The 20,248-nt window shown below is 43.4% G+C and overlaps 1 protein-coding gene across 1 annotated transcript in view; it reads right to left on the bottom strand.

Moving 5' to 3' along the window:
- Positions 1–20,248, bottom strand: part of rnf13 (ring finger protein 13) — a 51,061-nt gene that overhangs the window by 19,354 nt on the left and 11,459 nt on the right. The window contains exon 4 of the mRNA XM_030049325.1: positions 12,818–12,943. Coding sequence (XP_029905185.1) covers positions 12,818–12,943 — 126 coding nt within the window. The remainder of the gene's footprint in view (positions 1–12,817; positions 12,944–20,248) is intronic.

Genomic DNA, 20,248 nt, shown 5'->3' on the forward strand with positions numbered 1-20,248 from the left:
TGGTTTAAAATGAAGGGCTCATTTTAAATCTCTTGTTTTTACTCTAAACCTATATTAAATATGGTTCATTACAAGTCTCTTTTTACATTATCAGTGGATACAGGTTACCTTTTCTCTCTCTCTCTCTCTCTCTTTCTCTCTCTTTTGTACTTTCTGGGTCCTGACAGCATGTGTGAGTTGGTGAGTCTTTTGGTGAGTTTTTACCCCAGAAATCATCTAAAAAAGGTTGACCGAGCCCCATAATCTTTGTGGGCAATGTCTTTCTTCACCTTCACACACATTCTGAGAGCGCCCCGGGACAACCACAGTCTCCTCGTGTTGGACACCAAGCAGCTGCAATGAAGGAACTGGGCCTTAAGTGGCTTGTTCAAGGCCACCTTGCTGTCGTGGGGAGGGGAGGAGGTTTGTCATTCAAGCTTAATGGATAGTCCAGTGTGATTTGATTTGTCTGTCATTTTCCATCTCTGTATTGTTAATTTTGACAATTTGTATTGGCATGCAACACGAATAAAGATATCTCATAACTAAAAACTCCAACATCTCTCAACATCTCTCTCCCAGCCCCATTACCTCTCTATAGCACACTCCTCTCTTTGTTAAAATCTGCAACAACGTGAACTGATGATACATTAACTTATTTCCTCCTCCGCAAAACTCAATGTTAAAATGTCTTAAACCGATTTTGCTCTAGCTCTGGGGCTCAAAGTAAGTTCCTATCACTGTTGAGGAGCACACTGGGCGCTGCAGTGAGGAAGGAGTGGGCGTCTTACTTCCAATTTCTGCTTGGAAATAAGAAGAATTAAGATGCTGTTGCCAGGTCAATGCGTGTCAAATTTTCATATTTTCTTCCAAAATAAATCTTGAAACCAAAAGCTACCATTCTCTGAAGCTGAGTTAGGATCCAAGTATAAATGACTTTTGTCAATTACATTTTTGTAGATAAATACTGTTTAAGCAATTCTGTTTGTTTGTTTTTTTAATTTCAGAAAAAAAATATATCTGCCATCAAAAATTCATAATTGGTCAACCTCTAGTATAAACCTACAAAATCTGTTCCCATGACAAACACACAGGCCAAGATCTGTCCAATGTGCTTAGGAGCACAACAGGGTGCCATGATGGGAAATTTCTAGAAAACAAGCCTTTGCTTATACTTCCGCTTTGTGCTAACAAGAGTTCAACCTCTCTGTCTGAGTGTATAAAAAAACAGAAACCCGACATGGAATCCGGTAGTTGGCAAAAGAAAAATGAAGCTGGAATTTTTATTGTTCCCATAAACAAAAAGCAAGCTCTCTTCTACATCAGGAAGAACAACCACTGATGCAGATAAAAACATATTTCTTTCTTCCTGGTGGTGAGAAAGACAGGTCACAAGTCCCATCTCCACAAAGGCCCACATTCCTGTTGAAGTGTTGTTGAGCAAGATGTTGAACTGCTGGAGGTGAGATATTTACATGTACATCTCTCTCTCTCCACAGAATATGTGCAGAAACAAGTTCCTGATTGTGCGATATGAAGACTGAAGTGCTCTAAATTCCTCCAAAACTTCCCTCCTTGTGATTCCAGTTTAACCCACGTGTCAGATGAGCTATTTCTAGACACTGAGTGCAAATCAGCATCTTTGAAGGGAAGGGAAGGGAAGCAGGAAATGTGAATGATTCAAAAAGAAGGAAATACTTTGCTTTAAGTTTCCAAACAACAGATGGCTAACTGGAGCATTCTGCCAGAAGTAGTTTGACTGAGACAGGCGACATGGGAGGTGCTGGTGTCCCAGTGGGTCAACGTGCAAACCATGAATGATATCTAGATGTCCAGACTTTGAGCATTTTAGCACAGGAATTATAACCTGTGGGGACCTCCACAAAATAAGTAGTTTAATTTCAATAACTCAAAGCCATTCAAGTCTGCAGGCAGGCTTTTATTTTTAAAGGTCTTAGTTCACCCTTTGAACAAAATTCTGTATATTATATACTTTTTTCCCCCAAATATTCTCATCATATTATGGGGCAAATTGTCACTGTTTTTCTTCCTCTAATATTCTGGTCTTCTTTGTAGTTTTTGTGTGGGTGGGTGGCAGGTCCACAGCTTAATTACAGTGAAGCTGGGGGTTCAAAACATGGAAACATTTGAAAACCCCTGGCTTAGGGGAATAATGACAACAGCTGTGGTGCGACAGAGTGACAAGGGTCACTGACAGAGCTGACCGCTTGCAGCTGACTGACTAGTCATGATAGTGCAGATAGCCTAATAAGCTCAGTCTCCTGATGATTTGTTTGGAAAGGGCTGGCCATTTGATGTTAACACAGAGATGAAAACATGCTTTTCCAAGGCAACACAACCAGACGTGATGCTCTGGGCTGACTGCAGACAGTCGCACAGTTCAGCCAGAAGGGCGTGCACCCTGCAGAAGCAAATTCGGCACTTCATATTTTTTCCACAAATGTCCTTTTGTTTGTACAAACAGCTGATATCTATTTCTGCTGCAAAGTATAATACACCAAAGCCTGTACTGTTTCAGTGCAGCTGGAGCTGCCCAGTAAGTGACAGCAGAAAACCCTAACAGATTCCAGGGTTTTTCCTCCATAGACAGTTCAGAAGTGACCACCTTTCCAAAATGTTGTGCTGCCTCTCAGCTCCATCACAGTTAAACACATTATTCATGCTCAGAGTAAAGACCACTGCTCTTTTCAATACACGTTTCTCATTTTACTGCAATACTGGCACACTTGGCTGTAAAGCTATATTGTAAATGCAAAATGCACTGGTGCTGCAGAGGAAGAGGAAGAGCTTACAAGTGTGGCAGTAAAATCACAGACTGCTTTTTCCTAAAGAGAGTTGGAGAGAATGATGATGACTGGTGACTACATGTTGTAAGCTGATAAGCGTAGCATATCGTAATTCACTCGTAATTCACAATTCATGCAACTAACAATGAAATGCAGCAGAAGATACCACATCTGGATAGAGCGAGGAGCTAAAAAATGGGGCCGTAGTTAATTATTATTACTATTAAATTTATACTTTCTGCAAACAAAAAATGCATTGTTTTAAGTTTCAGTGCTGATATCTCATTTTAAAAATAACCAAAGCAATCATCATACACACATTTAAAATCTGCTAAATTTATTAGGAGACATGTTTAAAGATTTTAATGACAGCCAGTTTGAAGTGCCGTGTAGCTTTGCTGGGATAATGAAACAGCACACACACACATCTGGTTAAATGAGGCTCTTACAATGTTCTTACTTTCTTTTAAAGACTTGTATACGTAAATAAGTTATAAGTTATATATACATAAGTTATTTAATACCTTACACCTCAACAGGCCTTTTAGCGTTTCCCCAAGAAGAAGTATTATACAAATACTACCACATATCCTCTCCCACTCCCCCCACCCCCTCCGGGATCCCCAGTCTACCACCTCATTTTGAGCCAGGAAAAACTCTGGATTCCAGGTGTGAATGTGTGGAACTGCATGGATATGAAGCAGGGTGCTGCTGTGGGAAAACCAGGCATTTCTAGTCACTTATGAAAAGGAAAAAAAAATCTTGTGCATGGTTGTAGTTTTCTAGTATAGTTCACTGTGTGTGTGTGTGTGTGTGTGTGTGTGTGTGTGTGTCAGACATGACTCCCACTGGTCACAGATGACTGAAGGTGTATAAACGATGCCACCTGGAGTCCCCTGACTCACTCGTGCCAGGATTAGCCCTTCAGCTGCCACATGGCGCACGGACACCGTTTTGTTGGTTTAAACGCTCATTGTTCATGACATGACTTCACTTGGATGTCAGAGTCCTAAAATCATCTGAGAGATTTATTGAACACTAGCTGAACTTATACAATATGCCTGCATATCCACACACACTGAACGTGCACTGTCCCGTATCAGGATCTGCAACATTAATGGTGTTGACAGAGGCCGCTGATTGCATCAGTAATTATTGCTGCATCACCACTGTATGTGTATCAGTAATTACTGCATCATCACCCCTTTGCTTTTGTTTGTGTGTGTGTGTGTGTGTGTGTCCTGCCAGCACTGCAGAATCTTCTCATGGGGTGCTGCAGCCAAGACTTGTTGGCTCATCCTCCTAACCACCCCACCTTCCTCTTCCTCAACTCTCCTCCCTTCAGCGCCCTTTCTCCTCTTCTCCCACTGACCTCATTTTCTTCCTAAATCTCTCTCCTCCTCCTCCTCCTCCCTGCTCTATACCCTCTGCCACTCCTCAATTTCCATCCCCCTCTCCTCCTCTTCTTCTTCTATATCCACCCACTCCAACTACATCTTCTGAATCCTAAAAATGAAACCACATGAGAAGTGTTTTATTTGTCACGTAGTGTCAAAGTTCCTGTTTAGAGGCAGTTTGGAGGTCAGGAAAGGTGAACCAGGCAACAACAGATACATATAAGCCCTGGTCTGCTGCTCTCCCCTCCTCTGCTGTTTTGACAGCAGCTCCTAATCATGTCCTCCTCCTCTCCTCTCTCCCCTCAGTCCCTCCTCTCATCTTTCCACTCTCCCCCTCCCTACCCCCATCCCTTTCCTATTCTCTCCTGTACTCTTCCTTCCCCCTTCCTCTCTCTGCCCTCATTACATCTCGCCCTGACTGCCAACTCCTCCACACTTCTTCCCAGTCTTTCCTCTGCCATCCCCTCCCCTCCTTCGTTCTCTCGCTCTCCTTCTCTCTCTCGCTTTGGTGTTTCAGAGGAATGTTGTACAGCGCAGAATGGGTTTCAGTTTCAAGGTCCAGACGGCTGATTAGATAAGAGTTTATTGAAATGCCAGGGTGGGGCCGTGTCCACTGATAACGCCGCACAGCTGCATTGCATTGCTGCACTGCTCTTTGTGTGTGTGTGTTTGTGTATGTGAGAGAGAGAGAGAGAGAGAGAGAGAGAGAGAGAGAGAGGATCTATATTGCCAGGAAGGGTGTTAAAGAGACAACCGTGCATGTGTTGAAAGAGAGAGGAGTTCAAATACTAGCGCGTACGCGGCCACATCTGTCCTGTGAGTGTTCTCTTGTAGTTTTATCTTTCTGATCTAAAAAAATGGCTGCTTGTAGGACGCCCCAGTGGCTCACCTGCTGGAGCAAGAACCACTTGTCACGCCCGTGTCCTTACCGCAGCAGCCTGGGTTCAATTCCAAGCTGAGGCCTTTGCTGCATGTCGTCACCTCCCTCTCCCCTGCCTTTCCTGTCCCTCTCTACTGTCGATATCAAATAAAGCAGAAAAGCCAAAAAAAGAAAAGGCTGCTTGAGAGGACATTTTTAACATTTTTGTCCTCCAAACAGAACAGACTGAACGGGTATGTTGTGATTAAGATCCAAGTTCGCAAATGAGTTAGACGGTGCAATGCCGACAAACGTGTGTGTGTGTGTATGAGAGGGAGAAAGAGAGAAGGGAACGGAGTCTGTTTTATGACTGGAAGTGTGTTTGTGACTACTGTTTCAGTGTGTGTATGTCTGTGTGTGTGTGTGTGTGTGAGTGTATATGTCCTTCAGGTCAAGGGGAGCGGGCAGAGCTGTTTGTTGCCACAGCAGAATGCAATAGACATAACAACAGGAAAGAGAACTGCACAGCCACAGGAGATACGGCATTTACACTCAAGCACACACACACACACACACACACACTCCCAGGCTAGTCATACACCCAGTCATCCCATGTCATAAGACTGAGTGAGTGAGGGCAGGAAGCTGTGAGCTTGGCCAGGCCTTGATCATTGTTTGAATGGGAGACTAAAGCCCATGTCGGTAAACCAGGTGCAGCACAAACAGGCTGCCTGGTGACCTCTATTGACTGTAAGTCAGCAGCAGGATGCAGGGTGAGATGGGAAATCACCACCAGCCACCAGATAAAATGTTGACCAGTTTTGGCTGTGGCTGGTCAAAGCTACAGTAAGTCACACGCAGTGATTTTTTAGGCTTATTCTAAATCCAAATGGGCTCCTCAGATAGATTATCCCGTGGAGCAGACGGCCCCAAGACTCTCATGAAAACTTCCACTCAAGGGGGAAGAAAAATGAGAATGAACTGGAAGACATGTAACCTCGAACAGCACTAACTCCCGCTCGGTATCAATCCTCCAGTCAACTCACTCCCCGCTTCACAAACGTTTCACTTGGAGGAATACACCTCACTGTGCCTGGATCACTCCACAGGAGCTCACAATTACACACGTATATTAAGCCTCATTCAAGTTTCTTCATCAGTGAGCACGTTTACATGCGCACCATATTCCTGTATAAACCGGAATATTCGCAATATTCCGGTTGCGCACGTGTCATGTAAACACGCACTGAACCCGATTAAGGTCATATTCCGGTTGGAGAGAATTCCGAATAAGCCCCCTGGAATATTCCTGTTCCAACCGGAATATTGTGGCATGTAAACACCTTAGTCGGAAAACTCCCCGAACCGGAATATTCAGTCACAACTGCGCATGCTCGACTCACAAGGAATTCTGTGGCGTCTTTGTTGCTATGGTTACCTGCAAGCAGGGAAAACGGCAGGGCGAACAGCAGCAAGAGCCAGGAGACTGCAGTCCACCTTCAGCTAATGAAAGACTTAAATATCACGGAGTATATCGATGGGAGAAAACATAGAAATAGCGACAGAAGAAGAAGAAAAAGTAGAATAAGACGAGGAAGAAGACTTCTTCGTCTGTATTTCCGGCAGACCAGACGCCTATACGCGTGCTGCTGCCCCCTGCAGGCTGAGTGTCGCATTACATAAGAGAGTGGAATACGCCGAAATACGGGAGCATGCCCAGTAACATGTAAACGGAATATTCCAGTTGCCGCGGCGCAGTTACCTTAGCCGGAATATTGAGCCGAACCGGAATATGGTGTGCATGTAAACGTACTCAATGTTACCTCTGTGCTACTGGCTCTTTGAAAAACATCGGGAGCTGTGTGTGATGTGTGTGATACCCTGTCTCTGCCAGGTCTACCGATGTGCCCAGAAAAAAAACCTTCACTCAGGATTGATTATTTAAGTCAGAACTGCACAACATCTGAAATGTGCTGCGGTGTGAACGAGGCGTAAAGCAAAGCTGAACTTTGTTGTTGGGCTGTTTAGTTCCCTGGGAATGACATGAGTCAACATGGTGGTGAAATATCCTCATTAGTTGCTCTGGGCTCCTCTGGGCTGCTAATCCACAGTATAATATATCTCTCTATATTCTACCTCTTCATTCACTGCCACAGCAAAACAGCCCCCGAAATAACACTTACAGCTCATAGATGAATGTGAAGAAAGCGGATTATGCCAATATAAAAAAAAAAAACGACAAGTCACAGCGCCTGTGGTTTGAGGAAATGAAACAGCTCTTTTTGTTGTTATTTTCCTATTTAAATTGGGAAGTAGATCCGGCAGGTAACGTCTGCAGGAAACCTCCACACGGTAACCTTGCACCAGGAAGAACAGACCTCATACTACTTTCACAATTCATTGTAAATGCATGAAAAAAATGGTTACTGGGACTTGTTTGTTTGTTTAAATCGGCACAATTCTCTTTGTTTGTGTTCATTATCCTGCTAAAAGTGTTTTGGGAGCTGTTTTGCCATGCCTTTGGAAGTGAATAAATAAAACAGAAATAGAGTTTTGTGGATTATCAGCCCAGGGGAGCATAAAGCAGCTAATAACAATATTTCACCACCATGTGAGGTCTCATATCACATCCAGAGAAGTAAACAACCCAACAGTCTACCAAAGTTCAATTTTGGTTTGAGATGGGAAACTACCACCAGACAAGCAAGCAACATTTTTCTTCTGATCTCAACTGGCCACTGGGTTCAGTTGCATGTATAAAATGGTTCCTGTAAATAGGATGACGAAAGCTCTTTTTTTTTTTTTAAACATATATCCTCCAATAACCCATCATTTCACTTGAGAATCTACCTGTTGCACCAACACCTCTCTCTTAAAACCTGTTTTCAAAGGCAGACGTCAAAATGTGTAGCCCATGAAAACCGAGAGAAAACCGAGCGATGCATTCAAGGGGCAAGTCTTGCCTACTCCCAACCAGGACATCACCGCGGCACAGTTAATGGAAAGGGTGTAAAGAAACGAGGAGAGGGCAAATCTAAGACAAAAAGAAAACTAGAGGAACAAAAAGGGGAAGAAAACAACAGATGAGGGCGCTAAAGAGAGGGTCAAGTGATCGAGGAAAAGAGAGAAGAGAGGGGGCTGTTGTTGCTCCACAAAGCTCTATATATCTTACACCATGTGTTACATAACCAGGCCATTATGCCTATGTGTCAATGTATAGACCCTCTGTGTGTGTGTGTGTGTGTGTGTGTGTGTGTGTGTGTTGGGGGAGTATGAGGAGGCAGGAAAAATGAACAATCTTCCGGCTTTCCTGCTCTCTCTCCCCCCTTCTTGAGGGAGGTGGGTGAAGGAAGAAGAGGAAAGAGGAGGGGGTTTTGGGTTTCCTGCCCCAGTACACACACACACACACACACACACACACACACACACACACACACACACACACACACACACACACACACACACTCCTGCACTGAAAACCCTCCCTTTCCTCCCCACCACTGGGGTGCAAGAGGTCTCCAATGAGACCCCGCTCCCCCTCCTACGTCTAAACACACACACACACACACACACACACCTCAAAGAGTCCCAGAGTACCGGAAGTGCCCCCCCTATCCCGCTCAATCTCTCTTTCTCCCTGTTTTAAAAGGAGCAGCCATGCTGGAATGCTCACTCTGTCGAGCTCTCTCTCTCTCCATCACATACAAAGACACACACACACACACACACACACACACACACACACACACACACACACACACACACACACACAGAGAGTGCCCATAACACCCCTTCACTCCATCTCCTCACCCCTCCCTACGTCAAAAGCTCTGTCTCGACATTCGACCTCCTCCTCTTTGTCATGTCATACTGCACTGCATACACACACTCTCTCTCTCTCTCTCTCTTTCACTCCACCCCTCCACTCAGCTCTCACCCATGGGTGCAGATGCCAACACTTGACAGAGGGTTAAGTGGGGAGAGTAGCTGTTTTATTGCTAATTACAGCTGTGGAGCCATTAAAACTCTCCACTCTTGTTCACGACATGCTAATGGCTAATGCTAGGCTGCAGAGGAATGGAATGGAATGGAATGGCAGCCATGTTGGAGGTGAAGGTGGGGAGCCCAACACACACACACACACACACACACACACCTCAGTCCAGTCAAGAAAGAGTCTATTATCCTTTTGTTTCCTCTGCAGATTCTAGAGTGAACTGAGCCCTGCTGGGACGGAGTGTGTGTGTGTGTGTGTGTGTGTGTGCATGTGTGTGAAAGATAGTGTGTGCCAGAGAGGCAAGAGAGACAGCTGTGCACAAGGGACAAAGTAGATGTGTGTATAACAGAGAGAGAGAGAGAGAGAGAGAGATACGTGTGTGCATCTGTGTGACAGAGCAAGCAGAGGAAATCAGAGTGCAAAAATGAAAAGGAACAGAGAGGGATAGCTGTGTGTGTGTGTGTGTGTGTGTGTGTGTGTGTGTGTGTGTGAGAGACAGAGGTGACTGTATATGTGAGATACACTATGAATTATGTGGAGTCATTTAGCCCGAGGCTGAGGTATGAGACCCCACAAGAGGAAAGAGGGGGGTGGGGCGGTGGGGTTTGATTGGGAAGGAGATAAAGAATGTTGGAAGAAGTAAGACACCCTCCCTTACACACACACACACACACACACACACACACACACACACACACACACACACACACACACACACACACACACGTAAGACAGCGTTGGGTTTCCAGGCCAGCCTCCAATACAGTATAACGCCGCCCCTCCTGTCCTTAAATGTCATTACATAAGACCAATTCCTCCACTTAAAGGATAATTCCTGTTATTTCTGACCTCATTTTCCAAGCATCTGCCATCACGCTGATCAATTCTGATCTGGTCAGTTATGTCAGAGGGGGGAAAAAAATCATTTCCAACGTGTTTATCTTCTCCGATAAAAGGTGTCGAGAAGACACAAGGGAGGAGGAGGTGGGAGGAAAAGCGGCGACATCCTCTTTGCAACAGGAATCAACAAGACTGATAGGAAATGAGATCTCAGTTCTGCCTTTAACCCGATGAAACGGTGTCGAAACGGCAGCATGATGCCGCTAATGAGGAAGGGGAAATCATTTGTTTGGAGTTAAATTGGTGCCAAAACATGACAGATAAACTAAACGTGATTTAGAAATGCTCCATGCTTAGCAAATAGTGTCTTTTGCAAATACAAAACAGCATTAACATATTGATATTACTGAGGACACGTGTGAGAAAATCTTCAGTACATTTGTGAGATAATCTTAGCGGCCACATTGTGCCATATGTTTTTGTTTCAACACAGGCTGCATTTTTTTTTCTTTTTTTTGAGTGATACATTAGAAATGTGTTTGGTGTGTTTGATCAGCACATTTTTATCTCCAAAAACAAATTGTGTTTTTTTTTTTTTTCCTTTTGCAAAATACACTGTAAATTGTAGGGCACTTGGAAAACAATTCATTTATGATTTGGCACTAAATTAGCTCTGCACATGTCAATCCTTTTCCCCAGCTGGCCTTGTGGTCACACACCTTCCACAAAACCACTCACTTACACTCGCTGGTGTGGGTTAGTGGCTTATTGTCACTGAATTCAGTGTAATGTAAATACAAATGTGTGAAAGTCAAAAGTGGCGTGAAAAGTCAAATGGGTGCTGGTGAAAAAAGCACAAGGTGTTGACAAGCCCTTCGTGAGACAGATGGAGGAACAAATTGAACAAACAAGAGGAAACGTAAAACACAGCCAGAGTCTAGCGATAGGGGAAAAAAACGAAACTAAAACTCAAAATGTCAAGGTGGTCCTTAGAGGTTGCAGAGGGTTGCAGGAGAAGGTTAAATGGCAAAACCTGACCATAGATCAGACAGGCTGGTGTGTGTGTGTGAGTGTGTGTGTGTGTGTGTGTGTGTGTGTGTCTGGCTGACGCACAGCTATGTGGAGGGGAGTCTGGTTACACTCCAGGCCGGCAAACACCTCACTGCCCTGTCTGTCAATGTGTGTGTTCACTTGTGTGATGCAGCGAGGCCTTATAAGGCTGCATGGCTGGACCAGAGAGAGAGAGAGGAGAAAGAGCGTGAGAGAAAGAATAAGAGAGAGAAAGAGAGATTTAAAAAGATGGAGGAAGGGAAAAGAGAGACAGAAGTGAGTGAAGGAGAGAGCAGCAGATAGGAGAGAGGATAGGTAAGATTGACAAAGACAAAGAAAGAGACTGAAAATGGAAACAGAAAAAGAGATTCCAAGAAGCTGCATGCTTCCCTCTCTTTCACCCCATTATTCATCCTCTCTCTCTCTCTCCATTTCTCTCCTTTCTGGCTCTTCCCTAACCTCCTCCTTCTCTTTCTCACCACGTTCTAACCCTTTCTTCTTGCATCTTCCCTCACATTGCTCTCCTGCAGGGTTTTGCCACCAACTAATTATTTCCCTTTTTTGCAGCAAACTTAAGAGACTGAAAAACAAACTGTGAAAATGTAGAATCGTCTAACTTTTGGCACAGTGTGGCCAAAGGGAGCCAGCAGAGAGTTTCAGTGCAAATACCACAACATGCTAGTTCGTTAAGAAGCTGGTGTCTCCTGATTGCCTGTGTAGGTGGGACTTCCCACTGTGCTATTTCTGTTAGTGACTTTTCAGACAGCAACTTTATGTCTCTCAGCAGACAGGCATCCTCTAATGGGACCATGTTTTTTGTTCTATTTCAACACTCATTCCAGTAGCAAATGTAAGGAATAAAAAAAATGATCAGTATAATGTTAGCATTAAAAGGCCTTGGAGTTAACTTGATGTAAACGAAGACCTTGAAATTGGTATAGCAAATGCTACTTACATGCAAATGATCACATAACGTCATCTTGCTTCTTCCTTTATTTTCACACGCACACACACACCATTACTATTTCTCTTTCATTTTTGTCTGCCTCCATCTCTTCCTCTCTGCTCCTGGCCTGAGTTCTTTGTTGACTAATGATGCAGATCAGCACCCTCTCTCTCACTTTTTTTTTCCCCAGGGACTTATTAGGCAAACAGACACTCAGGCAAATCACACAATCACACACACAAAAACCGGTGTTCTCGCCAAATACCGGGCTCACTTATAAATGCAGGCACATGCGTGTGCACACAATTGCATGGTGCAGATGGAGGAGGAAAGACAAGGGAGGAGGAAGGGGGGACAGCCACTTCCTGTTTTCGTGTCCCAACCAGGTGATCTGAACACCTCAGTCAAACTAACGCTGAACTGTCATCTACTGACACATGAGTACCTGCAGTATGGTCACATTGCTATTTCCATGTAATGTTGATTTTTTTTTGGCAGCCTGCCCAGATAAATTAGCAGCTGCTAATAGGTTAATTTCAGCTATTATGATCCGGTAAGACAGTGCTCAGACTTGTTGATTCTCATGATCTAGTTAAAACAATAAATAAATAAAACATTAAACTTATGCAGACCAGCACTGAAACCATGTTAATGAACCACAGCGGCCATAATCCCTTGCAACCTGTGACGATGCACATGCACGTGTTGGTCAGTCAGATGTAATTTATACTGCTGACACAAAGTGGATATAAAGGTAAAGTCTCAAATTTAACATGAAATTGAATATGCTAATGATGCTCACATGCCATTAGCTGTATGTTGTACTTGCCTCACAAAGTCAGGGCTCATCAGATAAGAGTACATTAGTCGGCTAATTGGTTTGTAATATAAGAGACGTTTACAAGTTAAAACTATGAGTGGAGCCTGCAGGCAACGCTGTACCTTGATGTCGAAGTTGCAGTCAAAGCGCTTGATGAGGACGATGAAGGCGCCCGTCAGGTTGTCCCTTGGGGGTGGCGGCTCGATGGGCTCGCATGCGTTTTCTGGACGTGCTCCGATCAGGAAGCCCTGTGAGGACAACATCATCATCATACACCAGAATTAACCAATGTCACGATTTTAGCTTCCACTCCAAAAGACAAAAACATACTGGCATTTTTGAAATACTATAAAGGTCAAGATGTTGACTTCAGACATGTGATTATTTGATGGATTATAAAACGTAATAAATCAATCACCCCTCTTCAGATTCATTCAGTTTCACACAGTCCCACATGGGAGCTGCTGCCTGCTCCAGTGCAGCAGCTAGAGAAGGCTGGCTTGCTCAAATGCAGCCTGACAGAGTTAATGAGGGACAATGAGTGCTGCTAATTCACTTCAGCCATACAGATTTCCCCAGCCAGTCTGGAGATGTGAACTAATAACCTTAACGGACAGTGCAAGTCAAATACTGAGTCACAGCCAAATGACCATAGAAATGGCACTGATTCTATGTATTATTCTATTTCTCACTTCTTTTCTGTTGCTGCTATTATTTCTTATTATTTTCATTCTATTTCTATGGTCTTGACAGTCATCTACTAACAGTTTACAAAATCTCTGATCATCGTTATGTGTATGCCATATCTACTCGAATATTTAAACATTTCCTTGTTTTGGTCATGTAAATGTGTAAGTCTTTCATTGCCTAGGTTTCCCCCATTTCACTGACTGCTCTGTAAGTGGAGACAAAAAAAAAAAAAAAAAAAAAAAAATCAGGACACTTGGTCACACTCGAGTGCAGTAACAGAATGATAAAAAGACTTTTTGGCAGCATGTGATGGATTACCACACTCAGGTGTTTTTCCAAGTCTGTGGAAAATGTTTTTCATACCAGACCAAAATAAATGATAGTGACTGGATCCTAGAAAAGGTAGGAGAGCAAAGTCTGTCATCTGAAACTGCAGGGCCCCATTCCCCGTACGTGGCTTCTTTAATACAAACTATTTTGATGGTAGCCGGTTCAATTAATTTGGCCAGGTCCCATCCAGTTCCCCAAACACAGCTGACAGACTGATTTGTTCAACGTGGATGTGGTTCTCTGGGAAAACTGCCTGCTTCATTTTAAATAAAAGGAAAAATGAGTAGAGAGTGAAAACCAGGATCAGCAGGCATCTGACTGGCTGGTAGTGCAAGGTCATGATTTTGTGATTGCAAAATTGTTATTTGTTCACTGATGCCCATTAGTTGACACACAAGCAACAGACAGACTAGCGACAGACTAAAGAAATAACTTAAATCTAAACTCTTCTTTCTCTGTGACTGCAATAATCACGGCAAACTAGGGCTGGGAGATAGGGACAAAATCAAAAATCACAATATCTTTGACCAAATGACTACTGGTGCTTTCATAAGACATTTAGACTCAAGAGATTTTTACTAATCAATCATCAGTAATGTTGAAATGATGACAAAGCAGGTACAGACAAATACTAAAACACATAGATCAGTCTAATAAGTTCATAAAATCACACCCCTTTACTGCAATACAGCCTTTAAAACCGGGAAAAGACAACTCTTATGCCATATCAATCCCAGATGATATCTAGTTTCATATCACAATATCAATACAATATCAACATATCACCCGGCCCTACTGCAAACTCAACCATTTCATGTGAAATCTATACAACCTTACAATTTTGTCCAATCACCGCAATATTTCTGCAAATGTGACCAATCCTCAAAGCCTTTTCCAAGGCCCAGAGTTGATCAAACTGATTTTTGACGTCATTGCTTAGAATCACAGTATAGCAGTGAAACAGGCTGGAGGCAACCAAGTAGCAACCCAGGGCCCAGTGCCAGGTCCCTGACCCAGAGTTTGATTAACACCAGGCTGCTTGTACTGGATTAAGAACACTCTAATAAAATGACAAACCACAGAAGACGAAAAACAAACTTAAAAGAAACAAAACAAGATGTTGGAAGGCAATTCTACTGCTGTCCCAGATGTAGCACTGGCACGTCAAATATAAATTTATTATAGTGGCAAATGCATAATGAAACACAACTCTCTGAGACACAAAAAACAGTGAAGTGTGTGTCTGTGCGTGTGCGCGCACCCGTGTGTACAGGCTTCTGGGCATGTGTGTTGCATGTGTCTGTGTGCGGACTCGAGAGCACAACAGATCCCAAGGATGACATTTGACAGCCATCCTTCAAAACTCTTTAGTTCCATCTCTCTCTTCCCAGCTTCCTGTCTTACTTAGTCTTGTTTCTGATAGTGTTTGAAGTGACTGATGAGAGAGAGCGCGAGAGACAGGGGTAGAGGAGTGGAGAGAGAAAGAAAAAAGAGACAAATATGGAGACAGAGAAAAAAAGAAACCGAGGCAACAGAAAGATGGAGAGAGGCATAAATAGAGATGGGCAGAGACAAAGGAAAGAGAGAGAGAGATGGCAAAGAAACAGAGTAGACACATTGCTCATACAGAAGTGTAACTAACACCAGTGTGTGTGTGTGTGTGTGTGTGTGTGTGTGTCAGATGTAGGGTGGCAGGCACATTTAGTGTGGACTGCTTTGGGACTCAGCTGTAGAACTGATGAGCTCACTTTCTCTTCTGTCTCCCTCACCCTCGCTCTCTCTGTTAAAGCTATAAAAGAGCCGGTCCACAGAGCAAGAACACTCAGCACTTGTCTCTCAGTGTCCCTCTCTCTCTCTCTCTCTCTCTCTCTCTCACACACACACACACACACACACACACACACACACACACACACACACACACACACACACATCCAAGTCTGGCGTCCAGCAGCAGCAAACAGATTTTCTGAGTGTGTTAAAGAAGCCCCTCTCGCCAGATGCCACGTTGACGTGCCTCCCAAGTTAGCAGCTGAACCCTGCATGGAAAATGACTGAAGCCCACAGTGACACATCACATTCACTTATAAACCCCCCGGACTGTACCATGTCTCCTCAGTGGAGGGAGGTCGGGGGGTGCACAAAAGTGCTGACTGACTGAATGTGCTCCTTGGTGATACCTCAACATGAAACAGCTGACACTGGAGTGGTCAAAGTTGAGTCAGGGACGTCCCTCAGTATAATCAGACATGTGGTAACACCCACACCTCATCCCGGATGCCTTTTTCAGAGCAGCCCTGCCCTGCTGGCCGGTGACATCACTGTGCCACTGCCTCACATTCCATGTGGCTTCAAAAGCAGCAGCGAGAGCGCCCTCTGTTGTTCGGTGCCAGGCACCGGCTACATTGCAGGAGGCAGGGATGAGACCAGAGTGAAAAACAGGAAACGTTTGAGGAAGGAGGGGGAATCCTTTCAACTCTGCAGAGATTTACACCAAGGTCGATATGAACATAATGTGCTGTCTGTGCAAATGCACTCGTTTCGACTCATAAACCGTCTGAGTGCCTCTCAACCTCAGAACTTATTTGTTCCTTTACCATCCTGCCTGGAATGCTAACTCATTCACTGCTTGACTCTAAGCTACAGCTGCAACCTGCTGCATGAATGCACATAGTGACAGTGTTTTTGTAGGCTAGATATATATAGTATGTATAGTCTTATGTTCGCTGCATGTCTTGCACTACCCCCTTGCCCTAAATATGTTATCTTTGTGCCATATTTGTAAGTATGAAGGCACCACATGAGCTGTCTTAAGTTCCTGTACCAATGTGTTAAGACAATATCAAGCTAGCTTCCCCATATTTCTCCATTATTTTCAACACAAATTTGGTCAGGTGTCTAGTTTGAAAACGTAAGGACAAATCTTTCTTAATCATTTCTGTAAGAGAGTGGAAGTACAAAGGAATTAAAATATGCTATTTAGTGGACAACATTGTCTTAATCACTACAGTTTTTGTAGGGGTGACTCTAGCACTGGAAAGAGAGAGAGAGTGTGTGTGTGTGAGTGTGTGTGTAGAGCTAACAAACTCAGAGTGGCTCACTGGGATTTTCCATTGTTGCAGAATTAAAGGGGGAGGACATCTCTGCTGGACTATTCCACATTATTGCACGATGATCACACTTAATCCTGTCATTAAAAACCTCACTATAAGGCCTGTTGTCAGCTTTGCCCTCAGTTTAGAACAGGAGAAACAGAGGAATTATTAACTTGCTCCAGTGCAGCTGGGGCCTCCTGTAAGCAGATTAAAGCCTGTGTGACTCCACAGCCAGATTCATCAATGCTGAGGTTCCCCATTATGCCTTGCTTAAGGATCTGCTGAAAACAACCACTTCAGAGCCTCCTACATGACTACAAGAAGGAAGTAGGCCAACAGTCTGGACTTTGAGAGGCACACTACAGAGGTTAAATATGGCTTTTACCTTGCACTTCTTTATCATATAGTATATGATATCTTGTTATCACAACAATCACAACATTTGCTCCATCAGAGCTGTGCCTCTGATCATTGGCCTAGTTAACACTGGATACTTGCACGGCTGGTGATCCAGGAAATTAAGCTTATCCCACTGTTGCAATAGATGTGGGTTTGCTTCTGGTTCAAATTCCAGACTGGTGGAAAAAACTCTGTCTGTGAACCGACTATGCGGGCAACCTCGAGCCCCTTAACCCCCAACTGCTAAATCTAATTTACGGTCAGTAAAGCGGTATGTGGACAGCAGAAAATATAATATGGTCAATTAAATTTTGTTACTTCCACTACCGAATCATGATAAACAGGCCTGTGAGGTGATGTGTTGTAGGAGTAGACCATCAGTTTGGTTAGTGGACACAAACTGTGGGCCTCAAGCCAGAAACAAGCTGACTGATTGACTGACTGACCGAGTGACTAAATGACCAACTGGCTTAGAGGGAGCTCACACTAAAAAAAAATAGGAAACAAAAACATTTCCTGCTTCTGTGAGGAAAACAAACATATTCATCTCAGAGTGCAACAGAGTGAGAAAGAAAGAGAGAAGGAGGAGAGAGAACGAGCTACAAAGAGAAAGCTGAACATTCAAGAGAGATTGTATGAGAGAGAAAGGAAGGAAGGTAGTGAGAGCACAGAAAATGCTGAGTTACAGTAGATACATATCACATGGTAGATAAGCGCACTGGTAGGAGTCACCACTATCCTGTCTAAACAAGCTAAGAATAGCTCATAACCACTGCATGAAAATGTCATTATGGCATTACACTATGTTTACCAGAACAAGGAAAATGACTCATGATAGTGCACTAGGGAATTACCTTAGTGATGACAAGAAAACAAAATCGCGATAAGCCTACATTTCCTGCCGTAAATGTGAATGTGAATATGTAACCACTGCTTATATTTTTACACAAATATAAAAAAACATGAAAACACATTTTATTCCATGTTACACTGCTTGCACTGTAGACATTGTTTTTGCTGCTTTCTGTACCACCTAGTGACCACTAAACATCAACCTCCCACAGCTCTGTAAGTCTCCTAACCCCCAGAGCGAGGCCTGGGGAACGGCCAAGGGTCAACGGTAAAGCAATAACAACATAACTCTTTCCATATGGCTCCTTTGGACAAAAGTGTATCAAATGCGTGCTGGTGATATATTTGGGGGTGCACGACATGAAAATATTTGAAAAGTAGGATTTGACCCTAACCCTAAGACAGGATTTGACCCTAACCCTATCCCTCCTGTCACTTCTTGGCACACCCCCTTTCAACAAAAGTATCATTACAATGACTTGAATGGAATATTGATATATTGATCTCAGTTACATCCTCCTTAAATTGACAATAACCTATAAGGGACACTGGGGAAAATCTAGGATCTACTATCCTGAAAGGACGAGAGCTGTTCAGTAGTCAGGGCTGTCACTGAGCAAGAATTTAATTTATCCAATTTAACAGAGTTTGTTGTTGTTGTTGTTTTTTTTTTTAAACCAAAGGTTGCAGGCTGGGCAGTGTGTGGACCTTTGTGGCTACTCACAGTGCTTGAAAACAACACAGACACTCCCACAGACAGTCCTATAACTATAACTTCGCTCTATTATAACAGAGCCAAACAGACAGGCAGATAGGACAGGCCACCAGAGTTAATAAGCTAAAATATGTGTATGGTTTTGTTAAAGCTGTTGTTGGTGCCATCATAGATGTCCATCTCCTAACTGGTGTCCCTGCATAGAATAATACTGAATTTGTAAGGAGGTGTAATGCTGGTAAAATACAAAACAATTACAGTTTTTTTGTTTGTTTAAAGGTAATGCTATCTATTCCACTAATATCATAGCAAGGAAAAGACAGAGGGATTCAGAGTGTGGGAGACAGTAGAAACCAGCCATACCAGCCAAACCCCAAACCCAGACGGGACAGTGCACTGCCCATGGCTTTTGGGATGTTAGTGCTACATATACACAGTGTTTTATGTGAAATGCTCTGTTTGAGACTAATTAGTTCAACAGTTATTTATCACAGCACTGCTGTGTTATTACAGGATTTGTCACATGGCCTAAATTGTTTATCCGTTTAACCATCTACACTGCAATTTGGAACAAGAACTTACTGTTTGTACAACCCAGGTTTTCAATGGTAGATGAAATGAGCTTTTATCTTCTTGTAGATCCAAGTAATTTACAGTAATTTTATTAACTTGACTTCAAGAATGGAGGGTAAGAATGTGTGCATACAAGCCTTTAGCACTGTTCAAACCCAACCCACACTGACCTTCACTGTGACATACAGGGCAAGCCACAAAAACTTTCCAAAGGAAACTCAAGCAAGCATCCTTCCCAGACTGTGGCTAAAGGCTACTCTATACTTAGAAGTGGAAGTGAAAGTGGGCATGAGAAGGAAAAAAACAGAACAAATGCTTAAGGCCCAAATGGTGTGTTGGGTAATTTGCTGTTGAAAAGAAACATGGTTATTTTAACTTAAGTATCGATTACTGAAACTCAAGACTTTTGATGATTGCACAATTCAAGTCATTCCATTTTCATTTGTATGTTGCTCATCACAATGACTAGTGCACTTATTTTTGTATGTTTGCATTTGTGTGTGATGGTGCTAAGTCAAAAATTGGAGCAGCTGTCTATGAAGCATGAATTTTAAAACGTTTGATAGACACAGCTCCATCTCCAAATCAAATGAAGAAAGTGTACCTCAAAGAAATGAAACAAACCATGATTGTTGTGCCCTGTGGGTGCAGACAGCTTTGCAGTGGCCCTGAGTCAGCTGTCAACAGCCAGAGCTGTTGACAGTAGAAATAGGCAAGGCTCTGTCTGAAGCCTGGTTCCCTATGGGGAATCCACCGGAGACAAACAGGCCTGTGCTGTCTTGTGATGCCACACATTGCTCCAGGGGTTACAAGAACCTGCCGATGCATGGCAACATTAAAAGTGACTTCACTCCCAAATATAAAAACAAGCACAGGCCTTCTGCCACTGGTGGCTTAGT

This window comes from Myripristis murdjan, chromosome 4, assembly GCF_902150065.1.
Source record: "Myripristis murdjan chromosome 4, fMyrMur1.1, whole genome shotgun sequence".
Taxonomy (NCBI): Eukaryota; Metazoa; Chordata; class Actinopteri; order Holocentriformes; family Holocentridae; genus Myripristis; species Myripristis murdjan.